Source organism: Hemicordylus capensis, chromosome 4, assembly GCF_027244095.1.
Source record: "Hemicordylus capensis ecotype Gifberg chromosome 4, rHemCap1.1.pri, whole genome shotgun sequence".
NCBI lineage: Eukaryota > Metazoa > Chordata > Lepidosauria > Squamata > Cordylidae > Hemicordylus > Hemicordylus capensis.
This window is the reverse complement of record NC_069660.1, coordinates 312155757-312176761: the sequence shown is the minus strand read 5'-3', so window position 1 is coordinate 312176761 and position 21005 is coordinate 312155757. Positions and strand designations below refer to the sequence as shown.

At 43.8% G+C, this 21005-nt stretch overlaps 1 protein-coding gene across 1 annotated transcript; it reads left to right on the top strand.

The window, feature by feature from the left end:
• The first annotated feature begins 13182 nt into the window (after positions 1-13182).
• Positions 13183-14151, top strand: LOC128323256 (proto-oncogene Mas-like). The gene has a single exon (XM_053245983.1). The coding sequence runs from the start codon at positions 13183-13185 to the stop codon at positions 14149-14151; it is 969 nt and encodes a 322-aa protein (XP_053101958.1).
• The last annotated feature ends 6854 nt before the right edge of the window (positions 14152-21005 follow it).

Sequence of the window (21005 nt, the reverse complement as noted above, 5' to 3'; positions counted from 1 at the left end):
AGTAGTTCCAAAGGGGCAAGATTGGACAAGGGCCCTGATTAGGCACCATAGAGGAGTTGCGCCAACGTCTTGACCTCAACGTCTTGGTGCTGCAGGTACATACTGCCCCCCTCTAGTCCATAGGGATTTTAGAATGGTGGTGGAGCTCCTCTGAGCGGTGAGAGTGACATGATCGCAGTGGGCCTTTCTTGAGCCAGAGGCATGTAGGACCACTCCCAAATATTTGAAACAGGCAACCTGTTCGATCTTGTGCCATTTATACTCCAGGGTTGGGACTTGAGTCTTCTGGCAAAAGTCATAACTTTGGTTTTTTGGTAGCTGATTTCTAGTTGATCGTCCCTGCAGTACTGAGCTAGAGCCGTCAGTGCTCTGAGACCTATAGAGGTCCTAGAAAGGATTTCAGCATCGTCCGCATAGAGCAGGGAGGAAATTCATCTATCCACCAGCTTGCAGGGGTGAAAGTCTGGGCTACTAAGATGTCTCACCATGTCATTGATATAAAAGTTGAACAGGAGCAGGGCCAGGATACATCTTCATCTGACTCCCTTCTGTGTCGGGACAGGGTTCATGAGATGCCCTTGTAGGATGAACCTTACCTTGAGGGTCGTGTCTACTTCACATATATAGTCAGGCAGTGGCATAGCCACCATTGGACGAGGCGGGACAGGTGTCCCTGTGCCACCAGCATCCAGGGGCCACCAGGGTACCCCATCAGTGAACAAAGCACCCACAAAGCACCCCTCATCCTCTCCTGGCCAGTGAGCACTTTGTTCACTGGCTGGGTGTTTCCTTTCTCTCCCTTGCTCCAAGCAAGGATAGAAGGAAAGAAGCACCAAGTCGGCAAACAAAGCATTTGCTGACTGGGAAAGGATGAGCGGCTGCACATCCATTCCCCTGTGTCAGCCACCTCCCCCTCCATCAGCATACTTCAGACACAGGCACAAGGGGCATACTGGTATGGGTTTGTGGTGGTGGTGGGGTGCCATAAAGAAAGACAACAGCAGCCTGTCACCAACCTTCCTATGCCCCTGCAGTCAGGGGCATATCTCAAGGAGACAAAAGTGGGTAGGAAAGGAGAGAGAAAGAAAGAGTGCACTGGGAGTGCTGAAAAAGAAAGCATGCAGATATATAGCATAGTTTCTCTCCCATGCATGATCTGAAGGTCCATGATTCAGCCATCTTGCTGAGTGTAAGCAGGTATGTGTCTGGTCAGAGCCATTTACACTGTGTACACCACTTCATGATCCACAGTGGAAGAAAGACAACAAAGTATACATCTAATGGAAATGACATAACAAATGAAACAGAAGAGACACAAGAAAACTCCAAGCTGAGATAGTCACACACCTAAAAATAAATGGTGGCAGTTTTTTTAAAAAAATAAATGAGTTCAAGACAACATAGTACAGTATCTTGTTGTGGACTTGCAGTTCATGGAAAGATTGTGTGTGTGTTTGTGGGTGGGGGGAATAAACACCTATGAAGACTTTAAGGTCATTCACATGACCCTACAAACAGAGAGGGGAGGGCAGGGTCACACCTAGCTTCCCTCCTTGTAATGATCAAAGGGTGTGGGGGGGAAATAAAATTCGCACCACTAGCTGTGAGGCATGTAAGTTTTGGGTGGTATACAAGTGTGTTAAACAAACAAACAAACAAACAAACAAACAAAACAAATATTCTGGGAGAGTGAAGTGGAAAAACTCTCTCTATAAGAGAGGCTTGAGCAGTCCTAGGCCTTCAAGATCATGTGACTAGAGCAGGACCCAATAAAGAGTGACATGCTTTAACAAAAACAAGGATTTATTAATAATTGGATGATAAGGAAAACTATAGAGGCATCAGCAATCCCTGCTTCCATTCACATAAAAACCTTCCCCGGGAACTACAAGAACCAGGCAGTCAGATCCAAACACTTAAACAAAAAATAAATTCCCTGACACGTCTAGCTAAACGGGTCCCTATCTTTCCTACTTACTTTCAGGTCAGGAACCTCCAGTTGATTCCCAGCCCAAGGCTGTTAGACTCCCTTTTGTCCTACAGCAGTTGCTGATCAGACCTCACTCAGAGGACTTCAGGAACTGAACTCTAACACACACTTCCTTACTTCTCTGTAGGCTGTTGTACAGTAAACCCTGCCCCTCAGTCTGGATTGGGCTACAGGGATTTGATTCTCCCAGGCTTTCTTCCTTAATTGGAGAAGACGATCTTCCAAGCAGTTACTCTAACTGAGGCCAAATAATCCTCCCTAAAGCATGACTATCACTACACCCACAGTTCATCCTGTTCTCTCTTTTGGCCATGTAGCTCGCTGCCTACATGAGTAGCACTGCTGAGAGCTGTGCAGTCATCTGGAACATGGGGAAATGCAGCCTGCACTTCAGAAATCATGACCATGTACTGGGGTAGAAGAGCCTTGCATTCTTCTAACACATAATATCTTGGGTACAATATTCGGGATACCAGGTGGGGCAGCGGCCGGATCAGGGACAATCCCTCACGATTCCTGACAATCACAAGCAGCTCTAACTGGATAGGGCTATGCAAACCCATGTACGGCAGTTCCTGTGAACAGCTGGATTAAGATAACAATGTGGTTACAAGAAAGGATGACTTTTATGTGTAATAAGGCAGATACACTGTACCAGTGAAGAATGATTCTACGTTTTTCTTTTTCTAGGCAATAGTTTTGACATAGGAGTATCGGAGGCATCCAAACACTGCCCAGTGAGAAGGGTCTTATAGATGATGATCCCAACCAATTAAATTAACCCAGGAAGGGCTCTGCAGCTGAAGACTTTGGCCAATCCTTTTAAAGGTTGACAGCAACCCACAGCTTGGATTGGCTGGGTCTACCTGAACATTCTGAAAAGAGATTTGAACAGGCTTGCAAGGTGAGTTGACTGGGGTGTCAGCTGGAGATTTCCAGAGGTACAAGAGCTGAGGATAGAAAGAACAGAAGGAAAAAGGCAGCCCAAGGAGGAGAACAGGAAGACAGGATCTGAAGAGCCGGTCACTAGGAAGGCTGAAAAGGAGCGAGAAGGTTGGCACGGCCCAAGAGAGCTGAGTGCTTGGCCTGAGTACCTCACCTTAGGAGCTCCTTCACTGACTCTTCAGGAAGCCCAGCAGCTGATGGAAGAGCCGAGTAGCAAGATTGTATTTTATTTATTGTTAGATTTTATTGAAGATAACCCCTGAAGATAACATATTGAAGATATGTTATGTTCAGGGGACCTTGCAGCTGAATGGTTAAGTGGCCAGCAGCAGAGTGGAGCATCAAACTGAGAAAATGTGCCTGAGAGAGAAGACAAGGCCAAGATTTAGGACAGCAGCTGAATGTTTTCAGTGGAACTCCCAGTGCCCAATTCCTTCGGATATCTGCCTGTGAAGCATTGTACTTGAAAAGACATGATGCAAACCCCATTAATATCTTCTCCCTCATTATCCCCACATCTGAAGACATGATGCAATAAAGGCTCTGGACCACCATACTGGGAGAAAAGACCGCAGCTGTATTTACATTTTAACAAAACTGAATTGAATTGAATGCTTTCCTACTGCCTTGGACTAGCACATATAACTGAAATAGCACAAGAAACTCCACCCCCATGCAGTGCAGGCCTAACTTAAGGCTGAAGGTCAGACAACCACTTCTTTCTCCCGAGCCCTTGTAGTGACACGTCCTGAATCGGAGCATCAAATCAATGCGATGTTGATTTCTACTCCTCCTTGCTAACCCCATAGAGATTAGGGCCATTTCAAGGGCTTCTCCCCCCACAAGCCATTCAGTCTTTGAGATTTGCAAAGTTCCTGAAGCAGTAGGAGGACACATCCTCTCCTCTGAAGAGGAGAGCTGGTCTTGTGGTAGCAATGATGACTTGTCCCCTTAGCTAAGCAGGGTCTGCCCTGGTTGCATATATATGGGAGACTTTATGTGTGAGCACTGTAGGATATTCGTCTTAAGGGATGGAGCCACTCTGGGGAAAGCAGAAGGTTCCAAGTTTCCTTGGACATGAGCACTTTTTGGGAAATTTGACCGGGAACTTTGAGAAAAAGGAGAGCAGGTCCTGATGCAAGGCAAGTGATGCAGTGGGTGGGAAGCCAGCAGAATGCCCACACTTGCCACCAGGGCACAGGCACTAGTGTTCAGTGCCTTATCTCAGCTCATTGGCAAGAGACCTAGATGGACCAATGGTTTGACTCAGGATAAGGCAGCATCCTATGTACATAAGTTGCATTAGACACTCAGCTCATAAATTTAAGGCTGTGTCCTCCCTTTGAATTGGTAGTTACAGAGGAATGAATAAAATGCTCTAATCTTTTGATGACAGCCACAGTTTGGCCAGTCACTGCTTCAGGGAGGAAGGAGAGGATGATCACAAGCTCTTATATCTTAATTTGGAGTCTTGTGCCACTTTACACACTTCTGCTTTTCCCTCCCAACAATTTTATCTCCAAGTTTCAAAGGTAAGTGTTGTTTAAAGTGCTTCCTGTGCTACTTTTGATAAATTGTGCATTTAAAGCTACAATTCTAAGGAGGAATGTAGAGAAAGTGTTTTAAGAAGCACTCCAGTGTTTCTCCTTGGGAAGAACTCTGAAATTCTCTCTCAGATTTCACTTTGGAGAAATTTTGCTTTCAGCCCTAATTCTAAGCACACTTACTAGAGAGTAAATCCCATTGAACTCAGTAGGACATACTTTTTGAGTAAACATGCTTGGGATAACAATGTGGGTGACACATATTTGGGTTGCATATATGAAGTATTCATTTGTGTTTTAAAAAATGTATTAATTGGCTTTTCTCTACCTTTACTCATGATGGAGCAAAGCAGAAATGAAATCAAAACAGCTTGAAAATATTGAAGCTACCATTCAAAGAAGCATGCATTCTGGTCAATAGTGTTACGGCTTTGGTGTTTCTTCAGATCTACCACTCCTGAATAAGAAACAGTACAGGTTTTGCTTTTAATATGTTCAATATGTGAGTTCGTTTTATGTTTTGTGGAGTTGTTCTCAAAGAATGTCTTAAATATGACTCTTTGGCACTCAAAATGTGACTAGATATACTCGGAATCTGTGCAGCACAAGCCTAGGTTGGCATGCTTGTGTGCAGTGTTGGGATCAAGGGTGCTCCTTGTGCTGCCTCTCATGAAAGCCTGGGAATCGACCCCGGGCTCTAACCTTGGTTAAAGGGCAAAGGTACACTCTTTTCCTTAGGTCTGGGGTTGTGTGGGTGCTTGGGATGCACACAGCCTGAGCACACACAGTCGGGCAGCTAGAGTGTCCAACTCTTGGGGGAATCCCCCAATGCACTGTGCTCGTCATGCAATACATTATGGGGATCATGGAGGCAGGGACTCATTTTTCTGGCCTCCAGAGATCCAAACTGCTGGGAGCAGCGCAGATTGCGCTGGCAGCTTCCGGTGTGCCTAAGAGGACTCCATTCATCCTCTCGGGGGAAGGTAGGTCCTACCCTGCCATCCACTTCCCTGCCCTCCCCGCCACTGCCACAGTTGTATGAACAACCTCGTTATGCAATTAAACAAGCAGAAAGCTGACAAACTCCACAGGAAAAAAAAACCTTGAGTGCCTTATCAGGAGAAAGCTTAAGACCATCTGTATTTTCTGTTAACGTTTAATATTGTTGAGTGAGCATCACAGCCTTTTTCTTCTTTTCTAGGTCACCTACATGATTTTTCACCACCACTCCTCATTGTTTCATAGTGATACTGAGAGGGAATAGGATTCCTCAGAGCATCAGCCTTCCTTGTCCTGATTCAGACATGCATAGCTGAGGCAGTGCATACATAATAATATTTTGTGCAAGCGGCCAAATACTGCAGAAAATCTTACAGCTTTGTTTCTTCTGCAGAAAAATAAAAAAGGTGAGACGTACAACTGTCATGTTGTCTCGGTCTGATTGAATTTATTGTATTTTAACAACGTATAAATACCCACTTATGATAACCCTCTAACCTACTGCCACTTTCTGCCTGTTCATGTTCCCACCTCAACCCAGCATACCTAAGGAACTTGGATGAAAAATGTACCCAAGAGGTAAATAAAACAAGAGCACTAAAGGTGGTTGAGTTGAATGATGGAGTTAGTGGTGCAGGTGGAGTTGCCTCAAAAGAACAATAACAATATTTACATGCTGGGTCATTGAGATCCCCATAATTCAAGAAATGTCAGCCAGATATCCAAGCGCCTCTCCTTTATTTTGCATCTATTAAACAAAACTTTCTTTTGTGGAGACACAAAATCTATAGATTTCAGTTGGATAGCAGGCATCAGCACACACTGACAGTATCTTATTTCCACTTTTGTGTTTAGCTTTTTGGTAGATACTGTATCTCTCCAATCCAGTTCATGACATACTGATAGAATCAGACAATCAGGTGCAGGGTGAAATAAGATTATGAAGCAGCTGCTGTTATCTGAGCAGGATTTCTTTGATTCATTGCCCAGTTTTAGCTTACTCATTTAGTTTCCCATTGGATTCCTCAGTTTCTTGCTCTAACTTGACTCTCTAAATTCACTTAAAAATTTCCCGTTTCTCTCTCTTCTGTATTGGCTTTTTGCAGGTGCATTCTTTATTTTGTTTTATATTACTTCAATTATTGGTGTATTTGTAAGCCAATTTTTCAGCTTAGATGCACTCCCAAAGAGGATAACAATGCAATAAAAATGCATTACTGTAAAGAACATTAAAGCAGAAATAATAAGCATTGTCCTTAGGAGACTGCAGCAATTAGTCATGGAAGCCCTGCCAATACAGATGTATTGGAAATAAGGATATGAGCAGTTTACTTCTGAATGGACCTTGGGTCAAGAATAGGAAGCCTGAGTGCCAGTAGGGGTTTGCTGGCACTGCTAGATGGAAACATGAAGACTTGTGGGCATTTCTATGGGAACAAGTCAGGCCTCCACTTGTGATAGCCTCTCCAATTTGGGGGTTGATGGCACTCCCCCCCCCCACTGGCCTCCCCGCTAGTACCCCTGGGCTGGTTTGGTCGATTTGGGCACTGTTTCAGCACTCTGCACATGTGGAGGCCATTTTTTGGTCTGATGCGCATGCACACTGGCGATTTGGGTGACCTGTGTCGCTCAAATGAACAGTGTGCATGCATGGTGGGGAGTTGCTGGCACCGCTGGATGGAAGCAGAGAGACTTGTGGGACTGGTTATGGGACTGAATCAGGCCTCCATTCCTGATGGCCTCTCCCAGTTTGTGATATGATTGGCCCTCAGCTTAAGAAAACAGGCCCGGGGTGGAAGCTGGTATAAGGGAAGCACTCTCATACTCTCTGTGCTTGACAAAATGGATTGCCATGACAAGTCTGGAACATGATTTATATCTGGAAAACTGTACCATAGTCCTTATTAAAGTCATCATGCAATAACAAGTCTATACAACTGTTTGGGGTAAAAGGATGGTCACAACTTTATTAAACACTTGACATTATTATTTCTTGTTTACACAGTCAGGCAGGTGTTATTGACTGGTTTGTTTTATCCAGCCATCGAGTCCTTCCCAAGGACCTGGGAAGTCAGAATTTTGTTATCAATATTGTTCTTCTTGTTATTATAGATTTCGTCGCAGAATATCGCCTGTTCCCAGTAAAGTAGGTTTTTTTAATTGGCAGATGGTGATTTCTGTGGCCCCGATGGTGTTGAGGTGCTCTTCAAGGTCTTTTGGAACTGCACCCAGGGCGCCAATTACCACTGGGATTATTTTGGTCTTTTTCTGCCACAGCCTTTCAACTTCAATTTGTAGATCTCTGTATTTTGTTGTTTTTTCTATTTCTTTTTCTTCTATTCTGCTATCCCCTGGTATTGCTATGTTGATTATTTTGACTTGTTTTACTTTCCTCTCAACTACAGTTATATCTGGTGTATTGTGTAAAATTATTATTATTATTATTTATTTACACAGTCAGACAGGTGTTATTGACTGGTCTGCTTTATCCAGCCATCGAGTCCTTCCCAAGGACCTGAGATGCCAGAATTTTATTGTAAATGTTGTTGCTGTTATAGATATCGTCGCAGAATATAGGCTGTTCCCAGTAAAGTTGCTTTTTATAATTGGCTGATGGTGATTTCTGTGGCCCCTATGGTGTTGAGGTGCTCTTCAAGGTCTTTTGGAACTGCACCCTGGGCGCCAAATGCACCCTGGAACTGCACCCTGGGCTCCAATCCCAACCCTGGGCTGGGATTATTTTGGTCTTTTTCTGCCACAGCCTTTCAATTTCAATTTGTAGATCTTTGTATTTGGTGATTTTTTCTATTTCTTTTTCTTCTATCCTGCTGTCCCCTGGTATTGCTATGTCGATTATTTTAACTTGTTTTTCTTTCTTCTCGACTACAGTTATATCTGGTGTATTGTGTGGCAGATATTTGTCTGTTTGTAGTCAGAAGTCCCATAATATCTTTACATCTTCATTTTCTTCAACTTTTTCAATTTTATGGTCCCACCAGTCATTGGCTAGAGGTAGCTTGTATTTTTTTGCAAATGTTCCAGTGTATCATCCCTGCTACCTTGTCATGCCTTTCTTTGTAGTCAGTCTGTGTGATCTTTTGACAACAGCTGATTAGGTGGTCCACTGTTTCATCTTCTTCTTTACAAAGGTGGCACTTGCTGTTTGTTGTGGATTTTTCTACTTTTGCTCTTATTGCATTTGTTCTTAGTGCCTCTTCTTGTGCAGCCAGTATTAAACCCTCTGTTTCTTTCTTCAAGTTGCCATTCTTAAGCCATTGCCAGGTCTTGATGATGTCTGATTTTCCACTTATATTGTGCAAATATTGACCATGCAGGGGCTTATTTTTCCATTTTTCTGCTCGGTTCTTGACTTATTCTTTCTTGTAGGCCTGCTTTGTTTCATTGGTGTTGAATACTTTCTCGTTATTGACCGTCTTAATTGCATCTTCTTCACTGTCCTTGATATATTCTTCAAGGCCTCTTTTCTCTTCCTCTACTGTTTGATGGACTTGCAGCATTCCTCTTCCACCTGAGCTGCCAGGGAGGTAGAGCCTATCGACATCACTGCGGGTGTGCAGAGCATGATTGATGGTCATGATTTTCCTGGTCTTACGGTCTAGCGTCTCTAGCTCTGCCTGGGTCCAGTCTATTATTCCTGCAGTGTATCTGATAACAGGTATAGCCCAGGTGTTTATGGCTTGTATGGTGTTCCCGCCATTGAGTTTGGACTTTAGGATTTTTCTAACTCTCCTGATGTATTCACTTCCAATTTTTCTTTTAACTTCAGTGTTTGCGATGTTTTCAGCCTGGAGAATGCCCAAGTATTTGTAATGTTCTTTCTTTTCCAGGTTCTTGATCTTGCTTCCATTGGGCAGTTCTATTCCTTCCGTATTTCTTATTTTCCCTCTGTTCATTATTAGTGCAGCACACTTGTCTAGTCCAAACTCCATTGCTATATCGCTACTGAATATACGGACAGTGTTTAGCAGTGATTCGATTTCTGACTGGGACTTTCCATACAACTTCAGAGCGTCCATGTACAGCTGATGGTTGATTTTACTTGATGTTTGATATCTGAGGCCTGTTTTGTTTAGTATTTGTGAAAGAAGGGTCATGGCAATTACAAACAACAGAGGGGATAGTGAGTCCCCTTGGAAAATGCCTTCTCTAATGCTAACCCGTCCAAGTGTCTCGCCGTTGATTGTTAACTGTGTACTCCACATGCTCATTGCTTTTTTAATAAATATCTGAATGTTTTTGCTGACACCAGTTGTTTCTAAACATTTTAGTATCCATGTGTGAGGCAATGAATCGAAGGCTTTCTTGTAGTCAATCCATGCAACACTTAGATTTGGTTTTCTTCTCTTGTAATTTTCTAAAATCATTTTGTCAATCAGCAGCTGGTCTTTAGTGCCTCTGGTGTTCGGTCAATTTCCTTTCTGTTCTACTGGAAGCTGTTTGTTAGTTAAAAAGTGTTGCATCACTTCATCTGCTATTATTCCAGTTAATAATTTGAACATGGTTGGCAGGCAGGTTATCGGCCTATAATTACTTGGAACTGCACCTTTTGCTGGGTCTTTCATTATGAGATGAGTTTTCCCAGTTGTTAGCCGTTGTTCAATATCACCTCCTTGCAAAATGTGATTGAACTCTTTTGATAGTTGTTTATGAAGTCTTGTTAGGTGTTTAAACCAAAAGCCATGCAGTTCATCGTCACCTGGAGCAGTCCAATTTTTAATTTTCTTTGCTCTTTCACTTATTAATTCTGGTGTTATTATTAGATCTTGCATTTGTTGGTTACATTTTTTGACCTCTTTCACCCAGCCTGCTTTTTTATTATAATCTATTGGATTGTCCCATAATTTCCCCCAGAATTGCACTGTTTCTTCTTTATTTGGCCTTTCTACGTTTCTTGCAGTTTCTCCTTCTATGCTTTGGTAGAAACGTCTCTGATTCGACTGGAATTGGAGATTCTGCCTATGTTGTGTGATTCTGGCTTCATATCTGCTAATCTTCTTTGACACTGCTATTTGCTGCTTTATTATTTCCAGGACTTCTCTAATTTTCCTTGAATCTAGATGGTATTTTTGGATCAGATACTGTTTGGTGTTTTCATTTTTCAGCTTCTTGTCTTTCATATCTTTCAATTTACTGGCATCTGATCTAAGCCTGGAGATTTTATTTTCTAATCTAATCTTCCATTTAGGTGATGTACTACTTTCTTTTTATACAGCTCCACTGATCTTATATCCGAGCTCTTGTGTTATTATTGTTGCTGCACTGTACATTAGTTGGTTTGTTTCTTGCAAATTATTGGTTGTTATTTCTGCAAGTGCAGCATTGACATCTTTTAATGCCTGAGCAAGTTGTTTTTTGGCAACTGTTTTTAGAGCTGGAAGTCGAACCCTGGTGGTTGTTTGGTTCATGTACTCAGTTATTTTTTGCTTTAGTTCTTGTTGCTTTTCTGTTAAACGGCATTCGGGTTTTTGAGGTGAAGGCAAAGGGGAGGTTGCCTGGTTTTGATTTTGAAACAGTTCAGCAACAGTGGCATCCTCCATTTCCAACACCTCCTCCACCTGCGCCTGAGCAACTGCTTCAGTTGGTGGTAATTCTTTTTCCATACCTTGAGCCTGTGTTGCTCTTTGCAGTTCTTCCAGCTCAACTCCTGTGAATACTTTATTTCTTATTATGAATCTTCTCTGGTCTGCTAGCCTTTGTTCTGTTATTTCTGTATTTGAATGCTTCTCTTTCCAAATTTGGTACATTCTTTTTAAATAACCTCTTCTAGTTGGACTAGACTTGTAATAGCAGATCATTATTTCCTTGTTGGCGTTTTTAGTAATTTTTTTTTCCTGGTTAAGCGACGTTTCTTCCAGTGACCTTGCAGTCTCCAGCCCTGGTTGCTCAACTGAAGTTCCTGAGTCCAGTTGCCCACTTGCCACCAGATGTCCAGGGATTCCAGCACCTGGCACGGTCCTTGTTGACCCAGGCAACGGCCGATCCGGTATAGATTTATTAAAGTTACATCTCACCATATTGTTGATGGGAGAGGCACTCTTCGTCTGGCTCCTCTGGTGAGACCTGTCCAGTACGGTTGGACCTCTGGCATAGCTCTCACCTTCCTCAGAGCACGCAAGCCCCACAACCACGCCATGGTAGTGCCTCACTGGGGGATTATTATTATTATTTCTTGTTTACACAGTCAGACAGGTGTTATTGACTGGTTTGTATTATACAGACATCGATTCCTTCCCAAGGAGCTGGGATGGCTGAATTTTATTGTCAATGGGAACAGCCTATATTCTGCGACGATATCTATAACAACAGCAACAACATTGACAATAAAATAATAATAATAATAATAATAATTATTATTATTATTACTATTACTATTACTATTACTATTACTATTGTTATTATTTATTCAGTTTCTATACCACCCTTCCAAAAATGGCTCAGGGCGGTTTACATAGAGGAATAATAAATAAATAAGATAAGATGGATCCCTGTCCCCAAAGGGCTCACAATCTAAAAGAAACATAAGACAGACACCAGCAACAGTCACTGGAGGTACTGTGCTGGGGGTAACAATGTCAACAACAAACTGCCCCCCAAACAGTGGGTTTCAAACAACAACAATGTTCCTCCTAACCAGTGTTCCCTGTAACAGGTAATCCCAGATGTTGTAGACTATAACTGCCATCATTCCCAGCCAAGGACCATTGCAACTGAGGATCCTGTGGGTTGGAGTCAACAGCTGGGATTTCCTGCTAAAGGGAACTGTGTGAAACAGGTTGCTGGACTAGATGGGCCTTGGACCTGATCCAGCACGGCTGTTCTTATGGAACACAGCTCCTATCCTTCCATGTAGTCACACCCTAGTTCAAAGTAGCGGATCAGACCGGTGTTGATTCCTTCCTGCCTCTCTTTGCCCACCCCAAAAGGGTCAAGGCCCTTTTGGAGACTTCACTCACTCACATGCTTTTGAGCCTGTAAGGTTGCTGGAGCCCCCAAAATATGCAATACTCATAGTTTTTATATACTAACAGTTTTTACATACTTTTTATATAAAATGTTTTTCACTTTTCAATGAAAAATTCTCAAAGGGGTATACATAGAAAACATAAGAGCATAAGAACAGCCCTGCTGGATCAGGCCAAGGCCCATCTAGTCCAGCATCCTGTTTCACACAGTGGCCCACCAGATGCCGCTGGAAGCCATAGGCAGGAGTTGAGGGCATGCCCCCTCTCCTGCTGTTACTCCCCTGCAACTGGTACTCGGAGGCAAGAAGAAGAAGATGATGATGATGGTTCCGTGTCCACTGAAGGGCTTACAATCTAAAAGGAAACACAAGCCAGACAACAGCAACAGCTACTGGAGGGATGCTTTGCTGAAGCTCCAGGCTGGACTGGGGGCACTGAGAGGGCAGTGGAATGTATGTGGGGAGGGTGCCGGGTTTTGAGCAGAATGGGTAATTAAGTGAGTTGGGGCACAGGGGTGCCCGGTGGATGGGGCACACAGGGAATATGCCCTGTTGCCCTGTGGATCAGTTGCTCTGTCCCTGCTACATATAAGACAATCACCACTTTGAAAGGTGTTTCTTTGCTATTTCATGCTTATCCACTGATATTTCTCTCTTTTCTATTTTGACAGGATACACGTGCAGAACAAGGAAGCCAGCATCCCCGGTGAGGATATTTCAGTATGACTGAACTGAGCACTTCAACCTTCCCTTCTGTGTCCAGTGCAGATATATTTTATGGACAATCTAATGATTCGGAATTGCCCAATGACGGGGATATTGATTTATTTGAACACGTGGAAGGAACTGATATCTTTGATATAATTTCCTTTATATTTCTTGTCATTGTCATATTTGGGTTGGTGGGAAATGGGATAGCCATCTGGTTTCTGGGCTTCATCTTTAAGAGGAATCCCGTCACCACCTACATCTTGAACCTGGCTGTAGCTGATTTTGGTGTCCTTGTTTCTGTGATGGTGTATATGTCATTGTATGTGTCAAATGATACAACTGAGACATGGGTCATTTTCCTTTACCTTTTCCTGTTCACATACACCTGCAGTCAATATCTTCTGACAGCCATCAGTGTGGAGAAATGTCTTTCTGTCACCTTCCCCCTCTGGTATCGGTGTCACCGGCCAAGACACCTGTCTCCTATTGCATGTGTCCTAATATGGATGGTCAATGGGATTGAGTATTTAGTGCTTATAGCCGGTTTTTGGGTTAGTATCATCACTTTAAAGCTCATCAGTTTGGTGAACTTCATATTCTGCACCCCGCTCTTGGTCATCTCAACTCTGACTCTGCTTCTCAAAGTTCACTGCAGCTTATACCGCACTCGACGAGGAAAGCTCTACACTGCCATCTTACTTTCACTCATTTTCTTCTTGGTGTTTGGTGCCCCCTTAAGCTTTGTTCTCATGTTGTACAGTTTTGGTTCCAATACTTCTGACACTGTTCAGTTTATTGTTTTGCTATGTGTACCTGTCAACAGCAGTATCAATCCACTGATTTACTTCCTACTTGGGAGGAAAAAGATGTGCCGATCCAGGGAATCCATCAAGGTGGTGCTGCATCGGGTTTTCAGTGACAAAGATGAATGCATTGAAGAATCACCTGAGCATGCACAGTCAATGAGGAGGACTTTATAAATCCCACTTCCTAACCTCAGTTGTGTACATGGTATAAAATATGGGACAAATTACAAAGCTAGTTGCAGAGGGGGATGGGGAATCCTCCAACTGTTCCTCATTCAATCTGAACGAGGAAGATTTCTTAAAACCTTTCAGTGTCAGACCTTGTAGAGTCAATAGTGTATATTTACTTTGTCTGCTTTTTCATCATGATCATGTGTATGTATCACCACTACCACCACCGAAAGGGGTGGAGTCCTCCAGTCATTCAAACTGATCAATGATAATAATTAGTACAAGGATTGTTTACCGTATGGATGGAGATGTGCACATTGATCGTACCATTTAATAACTGTTCAAAACTGTATCATGTATGCAAAACAGAGGAATGCAACTCTGCTTCTGAATACTTACAGTGGAGAACAAAATGGAGCTCCTTTACCATCAGTGTTTCATACCAGATACCTAATATGTTTGACACAGTCTCAGTGAGAGAGCCGCAGTCAATATAACCTTTCCAAATTTCAAAAACAAGACAAGCACAGATTTATCCTTGCGGTAGCATATGTGGTAGTTGCCACCGGTTTATTTGGTGGCTACTCAGCACCCGGCCTTCTCTATGGCTGGCCCAGGGCTCTGGGATGCATTCCCTGTCAAACTGCTTTTAAATCGTTTTAAGGTTTTCATTTTTAATCTCTTGTATGTTGTAAACCACCCAGAGATGGAGGTTTGGGGCAGTCCACAAATTTAAAAAACAAATAAATAAAATATTCACCGTCTCTGGGTGTTTTTAAAATGACCGTTAAGAAACATTTTTTTTCTTGGGCTTTTAATAAATAACATGGCTTTTATTGTAAAAATCTTTTAATCCTTCGATCCTGTTTTATATTTGTTGTATTTTAACTTATGTACACTACCAAAAGATACATATATCAGGCAGTATAGAAAGATGATAGATAAATAAACAAATATTTATCCCCATGGTAAACCTATCTATTCCTTCTCTGGTTCTTTTTACTGATCTTGCTGATTGTTGTTGCCTGCTGAGGTAATAGCACTCTCCATCCCGGCACTCCACACAAGAAGCCCTCCCTGGGTAGGACTGTGCAAGCCTGTGTATGGTTGTTTTTATGAACAGCGACACCTATCTTTTAGTTGGATTTAGATAACAGTGTGGTTACAGTAAGGTATGACTTTTATGTGTAATGAGGCAGATACACTGTAACCAGTGAAAGCCGGTTCTACCTTTTTCTGTTCCTAGACAATAATTTTGACATAGCGGTATTGGTAGTAGGGATGTGCACCCCTGATTTGTTTTGTGTCTGAATCTGTCCCCCTGGGTCACCCCAGAATTGATTTGGATTTGATTTCATTCGGATTCAAATTTGGATCAATTCAGACTACTTATAAAGGTCCTAGGGGCAGAGGCGCACTTAGGCCCGGACCTCGGGGCCCAGGTCTGGTTGTCCACTGGGGGGAGCCCTCCAAAATGTTCACCTGGCAGCACCACCAACACTGTGCATCGGTGCAGCGCCGCACAGCGCCCAACAGAAGAAGAAACGGTGCACAGGGCATGCTACACTCTGCTTGGTCAGACTCACTGCCAGACCTGGCAGCGGACGCCAGCGGATGCCATGTGCTTCTCCCAGGGTGAACAGTCACCCAGCACTGCCCAGCATGCTGCCCACCAGCCATGTGCATAGGCCTCAGCGGCAGTGCAGGAAATCCAGCCCAGCAGCAGACTACGTGTCTACAGACAGCATCTCCCTTTCTCTGTGTTCTCTGTGTTTGGAGGGGGCAGGGCAGGGGTCTAAGAAGAACAGCAGCTGTGCTCGCAGTGATATGTGAACCAAAGTGACTCAATTTTGGTTTTAACCCCATTTTGATTTTAGATAGATTCTTGCTAGCTAGAGGCTTGAACTTTCCAAGACCTGTAGAGGCCCCACATTCCTGAATGTATATAGTTCTTCACACTTCCCCTGATCTAATAACAAAGAACTGGGCCTTCAGCCTTGAAGATAAGGGAAGAGCCGAGAGGCCATCTTGGATGTAATTCAAATGTAACAAGTTGGTGTTAGAATTTGTCATGGCTCAGACTTCTGACTCAGAAGAGTCAGAGCAGGAATGGGAGGATTCGCCTGCTAGTGAGGGCTCAGAGGCACAGCAACAGGATTTGGCAAGGAGACCAGACTCTGGAGCTGAGGAATCGGAACAGCTGCCAGACATGATTTCTGATGAGGAGGCGGCTGGGATTTCACCTGTCTTGAGAAGACGTCTCAAGAGGAAAGCTCAGTGGGAGTCACACAGTCGCAGGAGATCACAAGAGAGGAAGCAGAAGTGCTGACTCAGGGAAGTCTGATTGGCTGCCGGTTCTCTTGAGCCATATATATTTAGCAGTCTGTCAATTGCTCAGACTCTGTTAGCAACTTTCGCTGACCGCAGACCATGTGCTATTTTGAATTCCAAACTTTTCCAAGTTCCAGTTTGCCATTGTTTATGCTTTCCTGCTTTGTTCCGTTAATTCCTTGTTCTGGTGTCCTTGTTTCATTCTTTGCTCTGTGTTTTCTTTTTCACTTATTACTCAGTTATTGCTGGAGGGTGGTACCTAGTTCAGTTCAGGGGACTTAATTCATTTACTATTTTCTTTGTGAGCTTTTTATTTCCTTTGTGCAGCTTCGCTGCTACTTTCTGTTAACTCACAGGGGGAGTACTGAAGCGGGTTGTAAACCCTGCTGGGTTAGCCGAGCTAACAGATTTACAACAGAATTATACCCAGGATAAACAAAAGGCAGGAACAGGGTCATAAATGTCAGTTGGGCCTGGATCTTCTCTACTGGTCCACCTAAGTGTTATCTCTCAAGTATCAAATGGTGGTGGGGGCTGGGGGAAGATGCTAATGTTGGGGTATATATGCTCATAACAAACAAAAGACTGGGCTCTCAATTTGGGTTCGACCCCGATAGCCTTACTTTCTGCAGAAATAAACTTTTAAGCTTTCCCTCTTGTTTTGTGTGTTGATTGGTGTTTTATACCACCCAGACAAGCTGGGGCAATCAGCAGCCCCCTGAATGGCACCACTCATATCATGTGACATGAGAGCAGTCGCAGTGCCTGCCGGTAGCAGCAGCATGTCAGGAAGGAAGGAAGCAGCAGGAGAGGAGACTGTGTGAGACGGATAGATGCCAAGGGACAGAGGAGTCACACGGAGGGAGCCAGCCTGCTTTATCATTCTCTTCCGCCAACTGCCGTGCCAGTTTAAAGATAATTTAAGGCACAAAACACACAGCACAGCAGCCTGCCCTGTGCCCAGCCCCTTTTCAATATGCAGCAGCCAGCAGGGAGGCTGGCTGGCTGACTTTTACATACAGAGTGGGGTGGGGGTGAGGAGGGAAAAAGAGGGGAGCAGTGTGTGTGGTCTAATTTTCCCACATACTGTGTGTGGAATGAGTTTTGTTCAGTGGGCGGCAGTATCAAGGCAATCTGTGTGCACGTGCATTCTGAGTCATCATCATCAGGGAGGAGAGCTGGTCTTGTGGTAGCAAGCGTGACTTGTCCCCTTAGCTAAGCAGGGTCCACCCTGGTTGCATGCAAATGGGAGACTAGAAGTGTGAGCACTGTAAGATCTTCCACTCGGGGGATGGAGCCTCTCTGGGAAGAGCATCGAGGTTCCATGTTCCCTCCCTGGCTTCTCCAAGATAGGGCTGAGAGAGATTCCTGCCTGCAACCTTGGAGAAGCTGCTGCCAGTCTGTGCAGACAATACTGAGCTAGATGGACCAATGGTCTGACTCAGTATATGGCAGCTTCCGATGTTCTTATGTTCCTATGAGTGGGATCTTCCCACCTTTCAGAGGTGGTGGCGCTGAGGTTTTAAGTGTCTGCTGGTCATGTTCATAAGGCAAAGAAAAGCTTCCGCAACTCTGCTAAGCAAAGCAGGCATGTATTGAAGAAAAGCCAGCAAGACATGCTTCCCCCACCCCTGCTCCCTGTTTCTGTAACCAAGCTCTCTAGTGCATCCCTCTGCAGCCATGTGCTGCTTGCCTTTCCATTCAGGTAGGGATGCCTTTGTGTTTCAGTTCCTACACTTCCTTCCCCAGCCCCTATACCACACACAAGGTGAGCTTGCTGAAAGTCAGTTCACTACAATCCCTGTTCCCTAAGGGTTCGAAACACAAGACAGACACCAGCAACAGCCACTGGAGGGATGCTATGGTGGAGGTGGTTATGGCCAATTGCTTCCCCCCTGCTAAATAAAGAGAATCACCATTTTTAAAAGGTGCCTCTTTGCTCAGTTAGCAGAGGCAGTGTGCATTATGACTGGATCTTTCTTTGTTATATCTTCCTTCAGAATTCATGGCAATTTACAGTGGAGGGGTCTTCACTCAGTGGCAGAGCATGTGCCTGCCACAGATACCTGGAATCTGCAGATAAGGCTACAAAAGACCCCTGTCTAGAACCCTGCTGCTAACAAAGTTCTTTGCCATTCCGGAAATGCAGGCAGGTGGTGCACTTCCTGATGCCTTGGCTGCAGGGAGCAGCAGCAAGCTAAGCGAGGCAATGCTCATGGGCTGTAGTTGGGAGGCCAGCAGAGTGCCCACACATGCTTCCCCACTTCAGGCACTACCTGAGTTCATTGTCTTATCTCAGCTCATTGACAAGAGACCTAGATGGATCAAAGGTTTGACTCACAGTATGGAAGCATCAAATGTATATAAGTTGCATTAGGCACACTGCTCATATCTTTAAGGCCATAATAACTTGTGTACCGGATGGTTCTTATTTCCCATGACTGCCCGTTGGGCTTTAATCTGATGATGACAGATACAGGAGGAAGGAGAGGATGATCACAAACTCTTATATCTTAATTTGGAGTCTTGTGTCACTTTTACACACATCTTCTTTTTCCTCCCAACAATTTTCTCTCAAAGCTTCAAAAGGTAAGTGTTGTTTAAAGGCCTTCCTGTGTTACTTTTGATAAATTATATATTTAAAGCTACAACTCTAAGGAGGAATGTAGAGAAAGTGTTTTAAGAAGCACTCCAGTGTTTCTCCTTGGGAAGAGCTCTGAAATTCTCTCTCAGATTTCACTCTGGAGAAATTTTGCTTTCAATCCTAATTCTAAGCACACTTACTAGAGAGTAAATCCCATTGAACTCAGTGGGACATACTTCTGAGTAAACATGCTTAGGATGACACTGTGGGTGATACATCTTTGGGTTGCATATATAAATTATTCATTTGTGTTTTCAAAAATTGTCTTTTAAAAAAAGTAATTAATTAATGTATTAAAAATATTGAAGCTACCATTTTAAAACAAACATACATTCTGATCAAAAGTGTAAAGCTTTTGTGTTTCTCCAGTTCTACAACTCCTGAGCAAGGGACAATACAGGTTTGGCTTTTAATATTTCCTGTTCAATATGTGAGTTTTGTTTTATGGTTTGTGGAGTTTTTCTCCAAGAATTTCTTAAATATGAACCTTTGGCACTCAAAATGGTGACTAGATCTATCTATCTATCTATCTGTCTGTTTTATATATACATGTTGGCTGTGCACATCTCCGCCACAAGATGTGGTGACAGCCAACAACCTGGATGGCTTTAAGAGCGGCTTGGATAACTTCATGGAGGAGAGGTCTATCAGTGGCTACTAGTCGGAGGGCCACCTCCAGCCTCAAAGGCAGGATGCCTCTGAATACCACTTGCAGAGAAGTAACAGCAGGAGAGAAGGCATACCCTCAACTCCTGCTGTAGGCTTCCAGTGGCATCTGGTGGGTAACTGTGTAAAACAGGATGCTGGACTAGATGGGCCTCCTTGGGCCTGATCCAGCAGGGCTGTTCTTATCTTCTTATGAGCAGCCCAACCCAGGTAGGCCAGCCCAAGCCTAGTTTAGGATGCTTGTGTGCAGTTCTGGGACTGAGGCCGGTCCTGACGCAGGCTCTTCACAAGTCCAGGAATTTACCTCAGACTTTACCCCATGCTAAGAGTCATGTGGGTGCTCTGTATGCACGCAGTCTGAGCACACACAGTGTCGGGTGCCAAGAATGCCCGACTCATGGGGGACTCCCCCAATGCACCGTGCTCACCATGTGGTGCATAATGGAATTCCTCAAGGCCGGGATTCATTTTCCTAGCCACTACAGATCCGCACTGCCATGATAAGCATGGATTGTGTGGGCACATGCCAGTGTGCCAAAGGAAACTCCATCCATCATCTGGGGAGATAGGTCCAACCTGGCCTTCACCATCACCTGCTGCCGCCATGGTTGTGTTAATGACCTCATTATGTAGGTTAACAAGTAGAAAGCTGGCAAAGACCCCACAAGAACATCCTTGAGTGCCTCATCAGGAAAAAGCTTAAGACCATCTGTATTTTCTGTTAATGTTTAATATTGTTGAGTGAGCATCACAGCTTTTTTCTTCTCTCCTTGTCCTGATTCAGACATGCATAGCTGTGGCAGTGTATACATAATAATATTTTGTGCAAGCGGCCAAATACTGCAGAAAATCTTACAGCTGTGTTTCTTCCGCAGAAAAACAAAAAAGGTGAGACTTACAACTGTCATGGTGTCTCAGTCTGATTGAGTTTATTGTATTTTAACAACGTATATGTAACAGCTGTCTTACCTACTTAGGATAACCCTCTAACCTACTGCCACTTTCTGCCTGCTAATGATCCCACCTCAACACAGCATACCTAAGGAACTTGGATGAAAAATGTACCCAAGAGGTAAATAAAACAAGAGCACTAAAGGTGGTTGAGTTGAATGATGGAGTTAGTGGTGCAGGTGGAGTTGCCTCAAAAGAACAATAACAATATTTACATGCTGGGTCATTGAGATCCCCATAATTCAAGAAATGTCAGCCAGATATC

Excerpts from the sequence above, each read along its gene's own strand:
- LOC128323256 (XM_053245983.1), top strand. The coding sequence starts at position 13,183 with ATGACTGAACTGAGCACTTCAACCTTCCCTTCTGTGTCCAGTGCAGAT.